The sequence below is a fragment of the Terrapene carolina genome, unplaced genomic scaffold (assembly GCF_002925995.2).
Source record: "Terrapene carolina triunguis isolate 2854851 unplaced genomic scaffold, T_m_triunguis-2.0 Scaffold38, whole genome shotgun sequence".
NCBI classification, from domain to species: domain Eukaryota; kingdom Metazoa; phylum Chordata; order Testudines; family Emydidae; genus Terrapene; species Terrapene triunguis.
In genome coordinates, this window is record NW_020664389.1 from 12,957,082 (window position 1) to 12,980,111 (window position 23,030).

The 23,030-nt window shown below is 39.8% G+C and overlaps 1 protein-coding gene across 1 annotated transcript in view; it reads left to right on the forward strand.

Moving 5' to 3' along the window:
* CADM2 (cell adhesion molecule 2) overlaps nucleotides 1-20,796 on the forward strand; it is a 252,246-nt gene extending 231,450 nt beyond the window's left edge. The window contains exons 9-10 of the mRNA XM_026652673.1: nucleotides 17,011-17,136; nucleotides 18,716-20,796. Of these exons, the coding sequence (XP_026508458.1) occupies nucleotides 17,011-17,136; nucleotides 18,716-18,834 (245 nt within the window). The 3' untranslated portion in view covers nucleotides 18,835-20,796. The remainder of the gene's footprint in view (nucleotides 1-17,010; nucleotides 17,137-18,715) is intronic.
* Nucleotides 20,797-23,030: the final 2,234 nt, after the last annotated feature.

Below are 23,030 nucleotides of genomic sequence, written 5' to 3' on the forward strand. Positions count from 1 at the left end.
ACCATTTCAATTCGAACATAGGTTTTGGCAACTAGTATCTTGTAAACTGCTGAAACTAGAATCCCACACTATGGCTCTGATTCAACAAAAACACGTGTTTAAGTTGCTTAAACTATTTGCTTAAGTGTTTTGCTGAATTGGGGGCTATATTATTTGCAAGCTTGAAATATCCGCTTTCTAGTTTTAAATGGCATAAACCTTTAAACATTAACCTCTAACTGAGGTTATACAAATTGTTGATTAGAGTGTCATAGATATTTTTTGTGAGATGTCTGTAGCCAAAATTTTATTGACACTGAAATGTCACAAATCAAACATAATGTCATGTAAAACAATCTGGTTTTCCACAGCTAGTATCTTTTTATTATTATTATTATTGTATAGCAATTAAAAATATACAAGTTACTTTACAGACAAATATGCTGCCCTTAAGAGAGTGCAATATAAACAGACAACAAACAGATGAAGAAAGGGTAGGGGGAATGGAATAGAAGGCAAGTTACTGAGCATTGAGATAAAAAAAGAACTTGTTAATTCCATTTTTTGTCTGGAGTTTGCTTTTTTGGGGGGTGGGGAATCTATTTTGTTAATTCTTCCCTGTAGACAGGACTAAATTATTTTACAGGCCTTTTTGAAAGAATTGTGTTTTAAGGAAGCACTTTAGGGAGGAGAGGATGAATACATGGTGTTTTAGGATAAAGAGAGGATTCTAGGTATGGGAACAATAGAAGAGAAGGCACAATACAAACAATGAGTGGGAGTGGAAATGACGGTGCCGTGAGCAAAAAAGAGACAAAAGCAGAATATTGTCAGAGCCAGAAACACCACATGCTTACTAGACCTGTAAACTCTCCCTATCCATTTGTCCTGGACCAATAGTTAGAGAGAAACTAGTTTTAACAACTGGATCACGAATGTGCAGCCCCTTTAAGGGCAGTAGGGTCCAAAAAATTCTATCAGGCTTGACAACAAGAAGTCTAAGGGTCAAACTTCTGAAACTCCCTGACCTGCACTGCAGATCTGAATAATATATTCTTCATTTTCTCTGTGTGTGGAATGAGTGCTGAATATGCAATAGACATCACCTTATATGCAAGAGAAATTCACGGTGCAGATAGAGGGGGAGAATTTTTCTTCTTTAAGACAAATTTGGCTATTTTAAGATCCATGTTCATCTCAGAGCCATTCTAGAATAACCCCATATCAGTTATAAATCATAGGAAAGAAAAGCCCTTTCAGTACCATACAGCCACTCTTTGAACATCCCCTTCATCTTTCTTTTGAAAATGAGTTGGTTGAAAGATCACTGAAATAATGAGGCAGAGATCCCCTTTTGGTCCAGTCCACTATTGCAAGAATTAGGTATATACTATTTGGAGGATAATCAGAAATGTCAGCAGTTTTCCCTCTGAATGTTTTTTTTAAAAGAAAGGCTAGGCCCTGATTGTGAGAAATGCTCTGGCACCTGCACTTCCAGAGGACTGGGCCCCAACTGTGTATGAGGATAGACTTTTATTGAAAATATTTAAGTATTTGAACAGACATTTTCTCACTAAGTTTTAAAAGTTTTCGTACAGTACAATATGCCTTAATGTTGTTGTGTCTTAATTCCCCTTCCCTGTAGACTTGGTACAGCTTTGTCACCAGGAATACAGCTCAGGCTGTTATGAAATTGAGTCTGCCTTCTTCAAATAGTTTGAGCACAACTGTCATTTAGTAAAATAAACATGACTCCATTATTTCTTAATGCCTTGCTTAACAACTTTAAGATTAGACCACATCTCAGATTCTCCCAATGGGCAGCACTTAAAAAGTGAGTAATATTTCTATCTGTCTTAGTCAAGTAATCCCAGATGTAAGTAATTTACAGGATGGCATTAGGGACTGTTACAAGAGACATATTGTAATATGTCACTGGAAATCAGCTTCCCTTTGCACGTTTGATCAACAGCCAGATGGAAGCTTTTATCACATTTATTTAATCTGAAATATACATAGTAATTACACTGGACCTTTGATTGGAGCCCTTATTGCTGTCTCCAGAGAAGGTAGGAAATGAATCTGTCAGTTGCAAACTTGTGTAGATGTGGCCCTCTTGGTAGAATTTGGATATATTACAGCTATGAGTGTTGACACAGAGATCATCAGTACTGCTGAAAGTGAATGCACTCTGACAGGTTAAAAATAAATAAATAAATAAAGCCTGGACTATATACAGCTTTTATTATTTTATGAATACACAGAAAGCTTTTAGAAAACCAAAGATCAATCTCATTCCTAGCAACCCATGACCAATCAACAGTATTAAAAGCAAACACAACCCTCTTCTAATAACTGGATGGTATTTAACTTTAAGGCAACTGAAAACAACAAAACCTTAAAGTTCCCAGAGGAGAATTCCATCAAGCATATCATTATTAAGTGAGGAAAATATTATTGTTTTCATTAGCACAGATATGGCATAAAGAATGGGTTGTATTAAATTAAACCACAAACACGATGTTAAATTAATTCAAGGTAGTTTTATTGCATGGACAGAAACTCTATTAATGGATATTGCTGTGTCCCAACAAATTTACATAGGATTTTATGCCCTAATTAAAAGGACTATAAAAAGAACTTAAAATGTTAATTGGGATACTTCTCCTCCTAACAATAATATCACTCTTTTTTTCCTGTTCATTTTTGCATTACACCAAAATGACCTCCACTAATTCTACTTTTAATATCTCTCATCTCAGTTAGTGAGGTAATGGTGGACCTCCACTGGATTGGTCACCAGCACCAACAACAGTGTTTTGTCAATCTCTTAGATGCACACAGATTGGCAGATGAAAAACACCATTAGCTGCCAAAAGGTTAAAGGTCATACTTTTTGGCCCTAACTCATTCTGAGTAGTACCTTACTCCAAGAGTAGGTCCATTGCAGCAAATAACAGATAAAATTGCAGTTAAGCATGAGTTAGGGGTATCATTCTGATGCTAAGTGGCTGACTTCATCAAGGGTGTTTTAACATTTTTATTGACTCATAGTTATTTTAGTAAAAAATTATATGGAAGTCACACAGTTAATTTGCACAGTAGTTCTGTTTTTTAAAACCCTTCATGAACACGTTCAACCTATTGCCACTAGCCTTCTGGGGCAAGTAACTTCACCTCCCAGTGTCCCAGTTTCCCCATCTGTAAAATGTTACTGACCTACTTTGTAAAGCATTTTGAGATTCACTGATGAAAAGCACTATATGAGACCAATGAGGTAACAGTAGCAGCATCGTACCTCATGGAACTTGCTTTTCTACTCCCTTCATGCTTCCCTGGCCTTGTCTCTGCACTGTTTAGGTTAAAGCATTTTCCTCTGCAGCTCCTGCCACTGGTAACAGCCTGTCTGTATATCTCCACTTCATGGAACTCTACCACTTCATTGCTCAGCTGAAAACATCTGTCTCCTTGCCTACACTTTCTGAACTTTTTCTACCTCAGCTAGTATTTATTATTTTAGCCCTGCAGTTGTACTAATTAACTCTGGGAAGCATTCTGGGATGCAGTGTGTGTGAAAGAGACTATAAAAAGAAGTTTTATTGAAGCATTTACACAGCTTTTCCAGTACACTTATTGGGATTTGCTCAAGGTTACCAGTGCAACTTTCTGAAATGTTTAAAATGACCTCTTTACAGTTTTACTTTCACAGCAACCTTATTGCTGTTCATGATATATAAGTCAGGGTTTAATTTGTTGCTTCTTGCATGGCACTGTTCTTTCTACACCTATGTAACTTAGAGCTCAGTTCATCAGGTGCATAGACATTTAACTGCCATGGACAGTGAAAAGAGTTACACACACACAAATGGATGGAAGAAAGAGCCAGTTGTTATTAGGTTGACTATACCAACTCCAGCTACTGCTTCTATCCTTCCCATCATTTCCTGCTGGGAAGGGAAAATGAAGAGCAGGATTCCTCCCACTAAACTCATCACTGGGGATGGAAGGGAACAGGCACTCAGGAGAAAATACCATTTGCTAAAAGAAAGTTTAATTCATCAGCCTTACTTTTTCGTACATAACAGAATCCAGTGCATGATACCTTGCACCTCTCCAGAAAGAGAAGAAAAATTAAAGTCTATTAAAATTCTGGAAGCAGTGATAAGGGGTCATTTGCCTATTTTTCTGCAGACCATGGTATCTCATTGGGAGAACCAGCTGTTAATAGTGGAGTTCTTGAGTCAGCTCTGCACCCTTTCCCCATCCTTGTACAGTCTTCTAGGTAGCCAGCAGTTATATCTGGACAAGCTACAAATATATCTTTACAATCTAAATTGACTGCAATAACCTCTATTGAAAACAGGATGGAGGCAAAAATTAATAATTTCACTCTGCAGATTTCAGTCATTTTTCTTCCAACCAGAGTCTCAAACAGTAAGTGGCTCTGTTGAAGGGTTCAAATCCAGTATTATTAATAGGAAAGCTATGTCATGTGCCCTAATTAGTGAAAACTCTGTTCCCTTCAGGAAACTGGATATTTTAGAGAACCACATCAAAAATATCTGTATCGATCTCTATATAGGAATCTTTGTGTCATTTGAATAAAATGAGTTAGTGGGCATAGAATCTGGAGTCAGCATGTAAGGGTCTTTGGAATTTGTATTAGACTCTAAATTCTGCCATCTCCTTCACAAAGAGATGGCTTTTAGGAGAGCAAGCCCTCCTCATAGAATCACAGAACAAAAAATAAAATGAAAGTAATAAAACTTCAGAAAGATAGACTTGGATATTTTTTATTTACCTCTGGCAAAAACCATATATTAATGGTTACACATCCGAAGAAAACTATTTTTTCTTCAGTCATATTATTTACCAATGCAACACAAAGAACTTGCAAAAGGAGTCACATTGTACCCTTAACATTTGTCCTTTATTCTGCTACAGTATGGATTCTTTTTATCAGGGAAAACGGTGTGTGTGTGTAAAGTGATATGAAAAAAATATTTAGAGGCTAAATATGCTGCTACAGTAATAAGAAAAAAAAAGGCTTTAGATTATTTAGGGTTGGTGGGTTTTTTTTTTTTTGAGATTTAAAAGTAAGCTCTTTTCTACCTGACTTATCTATATTTGATGATGAACTGTTACAATAGAGTGGATATAGGCTGTATACTACACTTTTTTGTTTGTCTTTGAACATTTTAAGTTCAAAGTCAGATGATAACAGAGCGCAGCTTTATTGAATTCCAAAACTGGGCCCCTTTGAGATTGCCCTTGCAAGTTAAATGATGGAGAAGCTTTCCTTTTCCCTTCAATAGCATCTGCACCACGTGCTAGTACCTGGTTCCACTAAACTGGATCGCTTTTAAGTCACCAGTCCAACCTTGACTCCAGTACATATTTATGAGCAACCCTGGTTCCTGCATCAGGGATTATTTGATATCCCTTCTTATTCATCACATTTGGATTGGGAGATAAATCCTCACCCATTCTGATGCCTTACAACCATACAAACTAGCTATCGTCTTGCAAGGACTGTTGGTAGATGCTGCAAGACACATCTTTAGTTGGCATCTTCCACATACCTAATAAGTCAGTCAACTTTCATGTCAGAAATCTGTACCGCTTCTGGCTGGAACAAATGAGGGCAGTATAGATATTACAACTCAAATGTCTCTCAGTAATCATCACAATAATCCCAGGTTAATTTTCTCTTGATACACTTCTTTGCCTGATTGATTGTAATTAGTCTGATGGCTCTAGGGTGACCAGACGTCCTGATAAAATCGGAACCGTCCCGATATTTCGGGGTGTGTCCTGCGTCCCAACCGATCTTTGGTCCTGATATCCACCGGCAGCGCTCTTTTTTTTTTTTTGCTCCGCCAGCATGTGTCCCGATTTTTTCTTTCCCTCATCTGGTCACCCTAGATGGCTCCCCACCACAGCTACCATAAGAAGTCAGACATACAAGGCATATGCCAGGCAATGTGTCTCAGATCAGTCAAATTCCTCCTAACCTTGGTCAGTAACTGCACCAAGTTTCTGTCATCAAATTTTCCTCCTAACTGGTATGACACTGCACCCTATATTCTTCATAGTTGTATGATTATGTTATGATTATGACATAATTATGATGCAATTTGTACCAAATGAGTCATGGAAGGAGTCACTGGAGAAGGTATGATTTGCTGAATATGATTATCCTATTTGTATGCATGTATCATTTTTGTATCTGAAGTTATGAATATTGACAATGGATCTGTATTTCAAATGTGTTTACTCTGGAAAACACCCACTACTAGTCTTTCAGGTACAACAATGATGAAGCTGGACAGTGCTAATGAGTCATCAACAAAGACAATGGGCTGTGGAAAAGCTTAGCCTTCCTGTAAATGTTTCAGCCAGCCTGAAAGAAATGGCTGCTATGACTCATGAGCATATAACCACACCACATGGTACTGAACTCCATTTCGGGTACCTGTATTTTTCCACAAACTAGGCTGGAAATTGAGTTTTGAACAAAGGGTTCCTGCCATATGGTAAAGCTATATAAGGTGGCATGTGACATCATCTAGGGCCTCACTCCCCACACAAGGACATTCCTGGAAACACCTGAGAAACAAAGACTGGACTGGGGGAAGAGCTGGTCCCAGCCTGTGTATGGAAACCTGGCAGAGTGCTTGTATCATCAGTCAGGGTGAGAAATTGCTAACTCATATCCAATCTTTGTAGCATGTTAGGCTTAATTTGCGGTTTTATTTATTTGCTAGGTAATCTGCTTTGATCTGTTTGCTATCACTTATAATAATTTAAAATCTATCTTTTGTAGTTATAAACTTGTTTTTTGCTTTATCTATACCAGTGTGTCTTTGAGTGAAGTGTCTGGGGAAAAATCTCAGCTTGGTAAACACAGGCTTGTTGCATAGCTTTCCCACATCGAGGGGAGGGCAAACTATTTATGAGCTTACATTGTACAGATCCCTGTGCAGTACAAGACGGTATAATTTTGAGTTTATACTCCAGCAGTGCATGCATGCCTGGGGAGCTGGGCAATTGGCTGGTGTGTGCTGTTTGCACTCAGGTAGCTCAGTTTGAGTCAATGGCATCACCTGCTGTCATGTTGGGTGATAACAGGGCCTGGCAAGGCTGGCTATGTCTCCAACCAAGCAGTGTGAAAATTTGTGATTCCCACGGCACAGTGATTCCCACAGCTCCCAGACTGCACCCTGAGCATGACAACCTATCACAGCTGGTTCAGGATTGGTGCTGTTTGGGGCCACTGACTTTCTGTTGTGAATGCATCAGTTGGTTCCATTTACGCATTCTTGTGTAACCAAAAGGGTACTTCATTCCAGTTCTGGCTGAATCCTTTGCTTACTACTCAAAACTTCCAGTCTAATGGCACAGTACACAATGCAGTATCCACACTTTGGGGCATGACTGGAAAGACCTGGAACTAAACCCCACTGAGTGGAAACAGAAATATTTTAAGACTAATTTACAACCGCTATACTGCTTTCCTGTACACCTGCTATACTGTACGCCTGGAATGTCAGCATACCATAGTGTGTACATCTGGGTCAGGGATGCCCACCAACAAGGTAAAAATGGGCACCTGCAGTTGTTGCATTTGTGCATCAATGTGCAGTTGTCAAAATCGCAGGTCTCCTGCTGGATTCCCTAACGTGCTTGTTTCCTAGTGTTCCCTGATTCTGGTTATGAGGGGACCAGGAGACCACTGGCTGTAGACTACTGAATCATGGGATAAAAGGGCATTCATAGCTAGTTCTTCTTCATGTTCTGAAGACAAGTTTGGCCATGTGCTGCCCTGAGCTAATTTATCTTCATAATGGGCTTTTGATTTCCATCACATGTGTGCTTTGAAGAAAACATTTCCTATTTCAAAACCACTATGAATGCTTCCAAAAATCCAAAAGGTGAAGAGCTGTTTGTGGGAGACTTTTGTTCCTTGGGAACCTCAGGTGGTCTTGGCACTATGGGTGGTGGAAGTATGGATTCTCTCCTTCATGGTCCCAGATGGATAGAACCCCAAGTAAACCAGATGGACTCCAAATGAATCAGAGCTATTCAACAGAAATCTGGTACAAGTCTGTACTGCTGCCATTCTGTGTCATTGAGTGAAGAGATAGACACTTATTGACCCCAAGAATAGAACTTGGCCTGATATCTGGTTGTCCCGCAGATCCCTCATTGCCCCACCAACATACATACCTTATCCCTTGTCAACTGACCACAAGTATCTTCCCCACTCCAACTGCACCACTTCCCTACTTCAGTTTCTGCCTGTTTAACTATAGGAACCCTGAACAAATGCACCCATTGAGTGCATCTCATCTTCTCCACTAGAGCCAGTACCAAGAAGCATCCTGATTGGTTTATGGAGAGGAGCTGTCCTCTTTCCCTCACTTTCACCTGCCACTGGACCAAGTGTTGTAGCCCTGAGCTGCAGCTACTATGCCAGATCTAGGCACACACCTCTCCACGTGGCCAGAGGATGGCTCCAGACAGCTAAGAACTGTGACACAAACTCTTGAGACCTGCTCCCAGCCCTTAGATTTTCTACCCTCTTAGCAACCTCCTTAGGAGATGTGCCTCCTAAAAAGCCAATGATAGTGTTGCCTTCTGGACTGCCCAGGGTATTGAATTACTGGGTGTTAGTGCTCCAAAACAGAAGAGCTGCCACAGATATCAGCAGAGGTTACTGTATTAAGGAGGCAGAAGACCCACTAGGCTGTCTCTGAAGTCAAATGATGAGGAGTGGACCTGCTGGCCATGTGAAAACCCTGCTACCCAACCCCCATAAGTTTCACAGGAAGCATACAATAGTAGTTGAGAAGTCTGGACTGGTGGGAAGAGGGAATGCCTTTTCCAGTGGTGGGCTCCACAGTAGGTTCTTCAGACAAGCTCTGAAGCTTTTCAAGCTCATCCTGAGTGAAAAGGGGAATACATGACTATCACCCATAAACATGCGCCCCTTTTTAGCAATTGCTTCTCACATTACTAATCTTTTGGGTTATCTGACCCTCTCCCTCATCTAGCTCAGAGAAATAAACTATGCATGAATAAGGTTGTGCAAGGAGAAAATGAAATTAGCTGAATAACTAACATATAATTTACACCAACTCATGAAACACTACTTAGCAATTTGTGTGAATACCAATACTAGGGACCTACGGTATTTTTTAATAAATTGCACTCCTATAAGATTGGCCTCAGAACATAAAGTACACCTTTATTTGTACACAGATCTGTGATATTGTCATGTCTCACCCTCATCTTGCTTCTTTATGAGTGATCCAGTTTTTCTCTCATGTAGGCATCTTGTGTGTGGAGGTTGGGACCAATGACATGGGATGCATGATGCCAATAAGGGGAGCATCCTCAAAAGCTGGACAGATGTGATTTTGTAGCATCAAGAATGATTATGTTGAACAGGCCTCATAAGGAGTTGGAATCAAAGGAATCCAGTGAATTCAGAATTTATTGTTTTAAGCAATTTGGTGTTAAGATTATTGTTTAATCCCATCAAAGTGTAAAGAAAAAAGATGAGAAGCTGGTCCTTAAAGGAATAAGATCGGCTCTGATTCAGAAGTCCTGAATTTGAATATCACAGCATATGACTCATGTTCAGCTGTTTTGTGTTAACTCATCAAAATCCTCTAGATACTTTAATAGGGGACAAACTACTCTGGAACTTTTGTGAGCATAATTTTGAATGTAATTATCTATTTGCAGTATCCACAAGAAATTACTGGATAATTCTAATTCCATATTCATCACCTTGGGCATATATATTTCAACAGGACAATATCATTAATAATTTTAATGGAAAATCTGAAGATCCCCTGAACACTGTTAATTTTAGTTAGGTTTTTTTTTGGGGGGGGGGGAGCGACAAAGGCAGATTTTGGAGTATATCCTTAGCTCACTACCCAGATTTACACACATCACATCCACTAATTTTAATAGAAGTTAAAAATATAAATCTTCACAATACATGGAGATGTGAATATGCCCCAGTGTTTCTGTGCAGTAGAAGCAGTTCCTGAAGCATTTTGGCTACAGTAGTAATTACATATAAGATAATGGATAGCCCCAAAGTGAATGCAAGGCTGTAATTCACTCAAGGGAATCTGCTTATGTCATGAACTGCAAAAGGACAGTGCATTACCCTGTAAGTATAATATATAACTTTTAAAAATGTTAAACAGCATTCTTTCCTAATTTATAGAGGGCTTATCAATTTGCAGCATTATTTTATGGATTATTATCTGGGATCAGGGAAACTATGCTCCCCCCAAAAGACATGTTTGTGGGCAACTTTCTTGTGTTATCAGAAGTTTTGTTATAATATTGACGATACAGTATAAACGGTTAATGTAATGTATTGGTTATTGGGTACAGTTTACGAAGAACAGTACTCACAGGTTCTGAGATGTAGTCTTGCTTTGATGTGTCAATAATTATCATTCAGCATGTTAAAAATTAAACACCCAGAGAAAGGTAAAATAAATGGTTAAAATGACTCTCAAAACTCAGAAGAGTCAGCATACAGAAACAGTAGAACCTCATTAATCCACAGTAATCCAAAGGAATCTAGGAACTTCCAAGCTGGTCAGTGGTCCATCTAGCCAAATACCCTGTCTTTAATGTGGCTACTACCAGAAACTTCCGAGGAAGGTGCAAGAAACTACAGACGTGGCAATGAAAGAATTACCTGCTTTTAGAGGAAGCATCTGCCTAACTCCTGGTGAAACTACAAGAAACTATACCCGGTTTAGCTGTTTACAGAAACACTGGAAAACAGGGTTCTACTCTAAAACAACCCATCTTTTAGGCGAATAACTCTATTCAAGAGCAGAGAAACAATACTGCATGTAAGTCTCACGTTTATTCCATTATCATATAATAGTGTCCGTCTGGAGTTCTTTGTGAAAGCATGAGAAGGGACGTAATCACAGTACTCAAAAGAACCCCAGTGGCAGAGCATATTATAGAACGTTAAAAATGCTTCTGTGGATCTCAGGTCATGCCTCATCCAGCAAAAGATTCTATTCAAAACGTAAAGGACACCACAGAAGTTGTACAAGATGGGGACGTTGTCTTCTGATTTTGTTGGTGCTGTAACAAAGAAAAAGGAACTCCTGATGCATCTGAAATGGGACTACCTCACATTCAAGCAGCTGTGAAAAGAGGTGGATATGAGTGAAAAACAAAGCTTGGTTTCTGCAACCAAACCTCAGCAGAAAATTTTATTCTAGTATCTGCTATGCTAACTCCACCACAACGACTTTGATTGCTGAAGGTAGCAATAATTACCATGAATTTATAAATAATGGAGGAGTAGGCTTATGCCCATAATAGAGCACTGGTATTTGGACCTGTCCTTGTTAGTAGCAAAAGAAAGAAAAAACGGTGACCTACCTTTTCGAAACTGTTATTCTTTGAGATGTGTTGCTCATGTCCATTCCTACGTGTGTGGTCATTGGAGATTTTTGCCTTAGCGGTATCCGTAGGGTCGGCAGTTGCGCCCCCTTGAGTGCCGCGCTCATGCATCAGTATATCAGGCGCCACTGGCCCTACGCCCTCTCATTTCCATCTTGACGGCAACTCCAACAGAGGGGCAGAAGGGTAGGTAATGGAATGGACATGAGCAACACATCTTGAAGAACAACAATTATGAAAAGGTAGGTAACAGTTTTTTCTTCAAGTGCTTGCTCATTTCGATTCCATTCTAGGTGATTCACAAGCAGTGCCCATGGAGGTGGACTCGGCGTTCACAGTCTTGCAGCTTGCAGCAGTGCTTTGCTGAAGCCAGCATCGTCCCAGGCCTGCTGGGTAAGAACATAATGGGACGTAAACATGTGGACAGTTGACCAGGTAGCAGCTCTACAGACCTCTTGGACGGCACCTGAGCCAAGGCCGCTGATGACGTTTGCGCTCTAGTTGAGTACGCCTTGACTATCGCCGGTGGAGGCACGTTTGCCAGATCATAGCAGTATGGGATGCAGGCTGTGATCCAGGACGAAATCCTTTGAGCAGACACTGGGCAACCTTTCATCCTATCTGCCACCGCAACGAACAGCTGCGTTGACTTGTGAAATGGCTTTGTCCTGTCAATATAGAAGGCCAGCACCCTCCTGATATCCAAGGTGTGCAACCTGCGTTCCTCTTCGGATTTATGGGGTTTCGGGAAGAAGACTGGTAAGTATGGACGATATGAAACTGGGAAACTACCTTGGGCAGGAACACCAGGTGCAGCCGCAACTGGACCTTATCTTTGTAGACTACCGTACAGGGAGGTTCTGAAGTAAGCATCCTGATCTCAGATACCCTGCAGGCAGATATAACTGCAACCAGGAACGAAACCTTCCAGGAGAGAAGGAGAAGGGAGCAGGAAGCCAGAGGTTTGAAGGGAGGCCCCATGAGCCTCGACAGCACGAGATTCAAATCCCAGGGAGGGACGGGGTCCTGCATGTGAGGTTAAAGATTCTCCAGACCTTTCAAGAACTGGGCCATCATGTCATGAGTGAAGACTGACCTGCCTTGGAAGGGAGGGTGGAAAGCCAAAATAGCGGCCAGGTGGACCCTGATCAATGACAGGACCAAGCCCTGAAGTTTGAGGTGCAGAAAGTAATCCAGGGTCACCTGCAGCGAGGCCTGCTCAGCCCAGACACATCGTTCCAAAGCCTAGCATGTAAACCTTTTCTACTTGGCCAGATAAGTTGCTCTGCTGGAGGGCTTTCTACTACCCAGCAAGACCTGTTAAATCCAGGCCAAGCAGTCCCGCTCTTCTGCATTCATACATGCAGTAGCCACGCTGACAAGTGCAATGCCTCCAGGTTCAGGTGCAGAAGACTGCCGTGGTCCTGGGACATCAGGTCCGTCCAGAGAAGTAGCCACACCAGGGAGGCTACTGAAAGGTTTAGCAGTGTGCCGAACCAATGTTGGCGAGGCCACTCGGGGGCTATCAGGATAATCTTGTCCTTGTCCTGTTTGATCTTCATGAGGACTCTGTGGATCAACGGTACTGGCAGGAAGGCGTACATCAGGGCCCCGACCATGGGAGCAGAAAAGCATCTGACAAGGAACCCCTGTCCATCCCTTAGAGTGAACAGAACATATGGCATTTCCTGTTCTGACGGGGCGCCTGGGGAGTTCCCCACTTTCGGAAGATCATACTGATCACCTCTGAGTGGAGCGACCACTTGTAGCGAGATGAGAAGGTCCTGCTGAGGCAATTTGCTAACACATTAGGGTCCCAAGCAGATGCCTGGCCATCAAATGGATGGCATGCCACACACAGAAGTCCCAAAGGCTGAGAGCTTCTTGGCAAAGGGCCGACGACCTGGCTCCACCCTGCCTGTTGTGTGGTGGTATCGTGGCAGTATTGTTTGTGAGGACCTGTACCATCGTGCGCTTCAGGTGGGGCAAAAAAGCCTGGCAGGCTAAACTGGTTTTAGCTCCCTGACATTGGTATGAAGGGCCAGCTTGTCCTGCAGCCAGCAGCCTTGTGTGCTGAACTCACGCAGATGGGCTCCCCAGCCCAGGTCCAAAGCATCTGAGACTAGGGTCAGCAACGGGGCTGGGGCCAGAGCCAGGAAGGGAACTCCCTCCAACACTGACCCAGGGTTCAATCACCACTCCAGGGATGACAGAATGTGATCCGGCACCCTGACTTCCCAGTGTAGGTCATGTCTGTTAGGGATGTAAACAGACGCTAGCCAGACTTGCAGAGGCCGGAGCTGGACATGACTGACCATGAATGTGGCCCAAGTGGCCAGGTGGCCCAACAATCACAGGCAGGTGTGAGCCGTGGTGAGTGGGTGGTTCTTCACATGGGAGATCAGGTCCGGCATGGCCTGAAAACAAGCCTCCGAAAGGAAGGCTCCGACTCATGTGGAGTCAAGAACCACCCCGACGAACTCTATTATTTGGACTGCCTTAAGATGGATTTTTGCTCGTTTATCAACAGACCCAGGTTGCAGCAGGTGGAAAGCACCAGATCCAGGCTCCTCTGTACTTGTTCCCAAGACCTGCCCTTGATGAGCCAGTCGTTGAGATACGGGAAGACCTGGACCCCTCAACATCTCAGGTAAGTGGCTACTGGCGCCATACCTTTTGTGAAGACCCTTGGGGCCAATGAGAAGCCAAAGGGCTGCACCATGAATTGGAAATGACGGCCACCCACTATGAAACGGAGGAAATGTCTGTGACCTTGAAATATGGAAATAAGCTTCCTTCAAGTCAAGGGAAGCATACCAGTCTCCCTGATCCAGGAAGGGGATGATGGAGGCCAGGGAGACCTTGAGAGACTTGTTGAGGCATTGCAGGTCCAGAATGGGTTTGAGGCCCGCTTTGCTTTCGGGATTAGGAAATAATGGGAGTAGAATCCCTTTCCTGTCATGTCTCAAGGGACCTCCTCCACCTGTGACCAGGCCAAACAGTAGGGATGAAGACGGTTGAGGAAAGAGTGGGGTGGATCCTGGGAGGGGACATTGCTCTCGACTGCACACTCAAAACCAGCGCTTCTGGCCCCCAGGATGCTTTGCCAGGCCACGCAGGTGAGCAGGAGGAGGAAGGGCGATGGCAGCTGAAATTAACATCCCTGTTCCTTCTCCTTGCAGACCCCGGAAGAGACTGCCAAGGCCTTGGCGGCACAGGTGGCCGTAACTGCTTTCTTGCAGACTGTGGAGTATGCATGCCCAACGAGCGAAGGGTAGCCCGAGTGTTTTTTAACCCATGCAGCCTCACATCCGTCTGCTCTGAAAAAAGACCAATCCCATCAAATGGGAGGTCTTGGATCAAGGTCTGCATCTTTTGGGAGAGGCCGGTGGTCTGAAGCCAGGAGTGCCACTCATAACCGCCTCTGATGTCACCAGCCTAGCCACCGAGTCAGCTGTGTCCCATGCTATTTGGAGGGAGCACTGAGCAGTGATTCCCCCAAGCACTTGAGGGAGCTGCTATAGGGGTCACTTAAAGGCGTAGACCTGTTACAGTCCATGCAGGGCTTAAACCCAGGAGACCAGGGCATGCCCTACCTAGGGTGAAGTCCCCGCTGGGACTCTAACTTCTAACTACAACTACTCTTAACTTAACTTAACACTAACTACTATAAACAAACTATTTACAAGGCCCTAAGGCTCGAAGGCAGAAGAGACGAAACCGCTAGACTAACCACCACAGGCGGTAAGAAGGAACTGAGAGGGTGTAGGGCCGGTGGTGCCTGATATACCGATGCATGAGCATGGCACTCAAGGGAGCGCCACTGCCAATCCTACAGATTCTGATAAGGCAAAAATCTCTGACAACTGCGCACTGGGCATGCACACACCTAGACTGGAATCGACATGAGCAAGCACTTGAAGAAGAATATCTTATTGCTGCAGAGAGCAATTATATGAATTTGAAGAAATTTGGATCCTGGTTCTTGATACATTTGGATAAAGAATGCTGAGATAGCTCAAATGGATGCCAGACTTCTAGTCCACCTCACCTCTTTGCTTTTTCCCTCCAGCTTCTTGCTCCCTTCCCCTTTTTTTGCCTATTTGTGTATGGCATTATTATTATTATTATCATTACTATTATTTTTACCCTCACCCTAACATTTTATGTCTGTATAATTTGTCTGATTTGTATGATCTGGTCTTGCAGCTTTGACAAGCTGTAACTGTGTAATTGCATAATTTTATTGGCTACCTGTGAAATATGCAGAATTTGGTAACATATACAAGTTGTACATCTTTTATCTTTCTGTATTTGTGATTGTGTCCTTATGAAAATTAATTAAAAAATCACAAAAAAGCCAAACAAGCGTGTTACACTTCCCATACATTGTCAGCAGCTTTTCCCAGTCAGATTTTACTGATTTGTCCTCTTTTCTGTGTTAATGGTATTTCCATCTTCCGCCGTTGCAAGACAGCTATTTGCAAACTGTTTGTAGAATATAAACAATGCCTAAAAGGGAAATGTCCTTGAAGCAGTGTGTGCAGACTGATTACTATAGAGTGAGCAAGCTAATACACAACCCTCAATCTTGGGAGAATTACTATTCGTTTGAGACTGAGGGATTTTTCATTTAAAAAAAGAAGAGAAATCTTACAATGCTACTGTAGGATTGACTCTTTTTTCCCCCCTCTAGCATATTTCAGATGAAGCAAGACTTGAAGGTTACCAGTTCATTCTTCAAAAGCTCTGGGGAATTACTGACCCCTAAACAGTGTCATTTTCCATGATTGCTTCTTTGGAGCCTTCTGTAATGCACCAGGCTCACTAATAGATAAATGACCAGCATAAAAAGCTTAAATCTGACAATAATCCTAATGTTTTGTGCACAGTGAATGAAATGAAACTGCTAATGTATTGTTAAAATCTATTAGAGTTTACTAACGTCAATGTTAATTGGATAACTGTAGTAAATTCACAAATCAACATTTGAGAGTGAACAAGGATCTTTAAGGATACATGATACATTTATCTGACCAAATTCCTGCAGACTCAGCCATCTGCAGAAGAACTTGGAAAGTCTGCACTTTATCTCCTTTTTTATTTCTCGTGCAATTGGAAAGGAACGACAAGAAGAGACTATATAAGGGATCCCCACTGAGACTCAGTCATATAAATTATGTATTATGCAGACAGTATTCTGCTGATGCTATCTGATCCCCAATTCTCAATTCCTTGTTTTTGCTTCTATAAATAGCTATTGCAGATTTTCAGTTGTAATACAACTAGGACAAAACCAGAAACCTTTCCCATTTAATAACCTCTGCCAAGGAAGAATAAGGTAACATTTTTCATAACTGTGATGTCCTCAGGGCTTTAACAGTCTGGGAATACATGCAATGCTATGCTGTTGATAAGATACTGGTAGTAAAAGAGGGGGAATAACCACCCTGAATATTTAAGAGGGAAATGCTCTATTTTCAGAATGATCAGTATAAACTTGCTGCTGTGCATTTTCATATCAATTCTTATCTGATCAGGACAACTTTTGTTTTTCCTCCCCCCTAGACCCAAATGCTTTGGCTGGACAGACTGGACCTGACCATGCTCTCATAGGAGGAGTAGTGGCTGTAGTTGTCTTTGTCACATTATGTTCTATAATTCTGCTTGGACGATATCTGGCAAGACATAAAGGTAGGACAGATTTAATCAAACTGCAATCACCTTTTGCAGCAATACTTTCTCATGATTACTTTCACCCTCAAACACTCTCGTGCCCTCTCTGCCCCCACCCTCCCCTTTGGAATTTAGCTGCCTGGGAAAGCTCAGGCTCAGAAGAAGCATCTGGTTTTCAGTGAGGTCCTGATTTTTTACCCAATTTTACAGTTGGATTAACTGAAGCGAAAGGATGTTGAGCAACCTGCCCAAGGTCATGTAGTGAGTCAGTGGCTAAGGGAGATTTAGAAGGACGAATGCGCCTAGATTCTAGCCCTTTGCTGTAAGCACTCAGTTACATGTCCTCATAATTTTAACTGTTATATTAATTCAGCAGAATATATATGGTTATTGAATGAGGCTTTAACTACCAGAAATCATGATAAAACTTTAAATACACATTCAATAAGTTGCGTTAAAAACAAGGGGTAAAATCCTTGTCCCACTGAAATCAGCATAAGTTTTGCTATTGCCTCCAATGTAGCCAGGATTTCACTCCAGGAGCAAAATTCTGAAGTCCTGACTCAATTTTTACATTACGCTTACTGAGGGAAAAACTCCCATTAAAGTCAATGGAGAGAAGCGTCTGAGTAAAACAGAGGACAAATTTTAGAATTTGACCCAGGTGATTGTTAGAAAAACATTTTTGAAGACTTAATGTCTGAATGGCTTGCAGTGTAGTTGTTAACCTTAGTTTACCTTCCTCCCCAAAAAGTATTACTATTATTAAATCTAATTCCACATAGGGTAGTCATGCAGTTAGTAAATACAAATTGAGAAATATTTTTCTTTTAAATTTCAGTAGAACTGTGTGAAAAATTACAAATTTCTAATTACTCTGGTGAAAATGTGGCACCTTTGCTCTACTTCCTGGCTGAAAACAAATGAGTTCCAAGCCAATGTAAATATGATTTTTCACAAAGTGAAAATTGTCTGTTGCATACAGCTCTATTAATATCCTGCTCTTATACTATTTAGCAAAGCAATGTCAGTGGCAATGTGAAGTGACTGGGTTAACTTAATGCAGCTATTTCAGTTTTGCACTTCTAGAGAATCTTAATTATCCTAGTCTGTGGAATTAAAGAGCAGATAAAAAATGGCCTACATCAATGTGAGAGTACAAAACTAATTAGAAGCCATTTTTCAAAAACATGTGTTTAATGAAATCTAAGCCATTCAAAGTTAATTTTCTTACCCATCTAGATATACCATATAATACACAGAGATATAATTTAAACTATTGTATGTTAAAATATTTGTATGCTTCATGCCACTGGAGATAGAAAAAATATGGTTTTGAACGTGCTGTACCTTTTTTTTTTTGCCACAGATATGTGCAAATATATGTGCATATGGGACAAGTGTTATGAATCATAATTACTTCTTGCCCAAATTAGAATATTATGTGTACCAGTATAGTTAGTGCTAAAATAGTGCATCAAGTTCTGTTCTGCATCACTCCATTCATTAAACCAGTTAGATCTTTGTTACAGATCTACTGTACATACAACAATCTAAAGTAAAATAACTATTTTTTTTATTGTACTGATTCCCATAGGAACATATTTAACAAATGAAGCTAAAGGAGCTGAAGATGCACCTGATGCTGACACAGCCATTATCAATGCAGAAGGCAGCCAAGTCAATGCAGAGGAGAAAAAGGAGTATTTCATTTAGATGCAGACCTAGATTCTCTGAGTTTTACTTATTAGGCTGACTGCTGGAGAAAACTGGCTATCATCTTTCAGAATTCATTTCTGTCATCTTCTGCAAACTTTATTAACTTACATACTGCTATAAATAGCCAGTTTATGCCAACAATCAGTTGTTGACAGCATCATTCTTTCTTTACAGTACCATCCACAATGCAGGACATTTCTTATTGCCTAAAATTCATATCCATTGCTCTCTTAACATACAGTGCTTGAATATACAGCCTTAACAATGTTAATCTTCATCTTAAATCATGCTATTGAGTTTTCTACATTTTTAAATGTTATATAACTTTCTTCTTTTCCAGTTTTCTTTTACCATGGTCCCTATCAGTATGTCATTGGATGATTTTCATAACAAATACTATTCGATAAGGACATAATGTACTTACATAAAACATTAAATCTAAGATTAGAGGTTTACAAAGAATGTTTTATACATGTCTATAATTCAAAGGCAACCTGTTTTTGAAACATATGCCCTAGGAACCACAAACTGAAAACATTATAGTATAGTTTCTTGTATGCTTGGATTTGGTGGAAAAGGAGTATCAATACATTGTTAAAAATGGCACCTTGATACTAATTCCATGCTTGGGTGGTAGTTACATCACACTGTATTATCTATACAGATTATGCAGAGTTAGATAATGGTAGCTTCATTCTAAAACAAATTTATTCAGCCCTTTTACTGCTTTTTGGGATCACAAGATTAGATATGTTTCTGTAATTTCGGTTTTAATAATTTATTTGCTTCATATGGACTCACCTGCCTATTCAGATTTGTAGTGTTCATGGGGCACAATTGCAAAGCATTTTCCTATCTGTATATAGTGCATATAATAAATCCAATTAAACATTATTTGATACATATTTAACTTTTTTGGCTATAGCTAAGTCAGTCACAAGTAAGCATTTTCTAATGTCCATTATATCCCTTTAGATATGACTTAAATCAATATTCTGAATAGATAACATGTATTAGTATTTTTTGTCTGTATGTCCTAGCACTGTTCAGCAGCAAACTTTTCTAGTTCTTGTTAATTTTTCTTTGTTATACAATGGAAGCACAATGTTATATGGAAAGGTAGTTTTAAGCTAACAACCAGTGCACAGCCTCAGGTTTTGAATTACAACCACATTTGATTAATATCCTTAAAAAATACTGTTATGTTGCTAAATTCTCAATTTTTAATTCGGCAGTTCCACAGCTGCTTATCTATGTTGGGTTGCCAAAAAAACAAAAACAACAAAAAAAAAACCACAAGAAAAAAAAAGAAAAAAAAGCGTTAAATGATATATGTTTTGTGTATACGGTAAATGGACTAATTCTTTATATTAAATTCCTGTCTATGCATTTTGTGGGGTACAAACTTATGTCACAGTGAATGATAGAGAATTTTTGCCAATGCTTTTAGCTCTATGGTGAAAGTCTCTCTTAAAGTCTCATGTTCTTAAATATGACAACAAAACACTATAAGCCCAATGGCTTATTTCCTCTTCCACTGAAATAAAAATGGTGCCAGATCAACTCTTGGTAGTGATTCCATGCTGGAGAATGAAAATCTGTATCGTTTGGAGTTCATCTCCCTCTCCCAAGTGTTGCACCTTTGAAAAATAATATTTCTATACGGTTGCTATACTTGTGAAGTCTAAAAGCATGATGGCTTATTGTAAAGGATTATCTCTTGGGATTTATTTTTTGTGGGGGCAGGGGAGGGAGAATCTGAATACATCATCATGTATTAAGATAAAATGGAAGACAAAGGTGCTGTGTCAGATTATTTATCAGAAGAGTATAAGCCTGTTAAGGAGAATATTATAGTATTATTTTTTGTTTTGTTTTCTTTCATTCTTTTTGTTGAAACATTTATCTTGTTAATTTCTAAGAAAAAGAGGGCGATGTTGATCAAGCAGCACTTTTTCAAAATATATAGAACATAAATAATATGATGTGGTTGAGTGTTAACATAATAAATCATATACAGTATGACATTTTAAAGAAATAAGTCTGCATTGATGTGATTGCATGCTTGTTTTTTACAGTTCACTCCATACCATCTGTGGAAAAATGCAATAATATGTTAATATAGTATGGTAGTTTGAGAGAACCAGGTAGGTGCTACTAGACACATTGAAACTAGTATAGGTTTTCAAGATATTCATGTCTTTCAAAGCATACACTTTTAAAAAGTTGGCAAAGGAAATCATTTAGTTTAGTACCAGGACAGAAAGGTTCTTGTCACAACAGTAAGTTGCATTAACAGCATTACAATACTGTATATCTCAGTCTGATTAAGGACTTAGGGCTTGAGCCAACAAATCACTTAAGCATGTGAGAAGTTCCACCTAATTCAATGGAACTACTCATATGCTTAAAAAGTAAGTTTTTTTTTTTTTTTGCTGGATCAGGGCCTTATTTACTGAAGTGGAACTGTTCATCAATGCTGCTTTTACATCTTTATACATTCTATCTAAACTGCACTTTGCTTGAATTGTAGAATTGTTGCTTAAATCATTACTTACCATGATGTCAAGTGAGACCTTCAAATGTTAGAGCATCTTTAGATGTAACCACTCAAAGCCAACTTGTCCGTGTAGTGTAAAACCAGCATTGAAACATTGCAAAACCAGAAATAAATTGGACTGTTAAATTACATTGGTTGGTTTTTAGTTAAAACTCTTAATGTGTGCTCATTTTCAATGGATTTCTGATTTTCCACTGTCTTGCATCTTGTGATTTCATTTACATTTGTGCAAAGTGGCTGTAAAAACACTACAACCAGTATAAATGAATTGAGAATTCTGATTGGGTAGTTGTTTACATCCATCTACATCCACATGTTCAAATGACTTCACTGAGTGTAAGGTAATAAATACATGCCAGGCCCTTTGTAAGCAACATCATGGCTCACGCAGAACTAAGTATAGTATTCAACAGGTAAAAACACATTGTCTCCTTTATACAAAAAGATCCCATTCAGAAATATTGAGTCCATTACAGTCTCAAGAAATCTGATAAATGTGTAAAATGAAAGCTCCGAATGGGAACCATGTTAGTTAGAATGTTAGTATAACATCCACACCTACAAATACATGCAATGTAATTTACTCAAGACAAGGTAGCTAATTACTGCCAGTTTACAATGTCCATTGATTATTTTTAACTTTCAAATGTAGAACAATGTTAATTTTTTTATGCTTTGAGAACATAATCATTCAACAGGCATGTGGCATCACAGGCAAAAGGGTGCATCTTTCCATTCTGTTTAGTGTCATCAGAGAATCCAAGAAGCAGTTTAAGGAACCTGATATTTAAGTTGAGGCTAAGAATTTAATCTGGAACACTTAAAAATGTCTTCACATTTCTTGCACTGAGACTTCCTCTATAAAGGATACATGAAGAAAACCAACTTTTCTAAATAATACATGGAAGTTAATGTGTAGTTTCATTATAGCATAATATATATATAACTAACTCAATGAAGAGAAAGGACAGGATCATCTGTAATTATGTAATTCAACTGATTGTAAACAGCACTGAAGTTACCATGTACGCACATGTACAGTAGCTATTTTGACAGTTACAGTGTAGTTACATGTACTTCCATGTAACACAACAGTTATAGTGTAATTTAGTGCCACTTACTGTAAAGTGTTACCAAAAGGAAAATGAAACTCTTACCTTTACTAATCTGTCCAAACTAATGGTAAATATATTAAATTAACACCATGAATCTGACATTCCATTTCTTTAATAAGGAGGTGATGTAAAACTTCATGTTCACCCCACAGCTTTTCCCACCACCTAACTAGATTACTACAAGTGTCCAATTTTCTCACTCTTAGGAAATGGTAATCTGTGATGAACATACCAAAAAAAATTCAGCTACTTCAATTGAAGCAGCTGCTAATAGAAACAACTGAGTAATGCTTTTTATTAAGTGGCACAAAGTACACACTAAAAACTATGCAAAAATATAGGTAACTACAGTGTACTTACATGTAAGTATCTTGTACTTTCTGTGTATGGATATTGGAAACCCATGTAATTATAATATGCATTTTGATTATTTTAAAAGAGGGGAAGCAGTGAAAATAATTAACTTTAAAGTACACAGATGCAATAGTCATGCTTAATGCAATATGCTTAATTCCTCT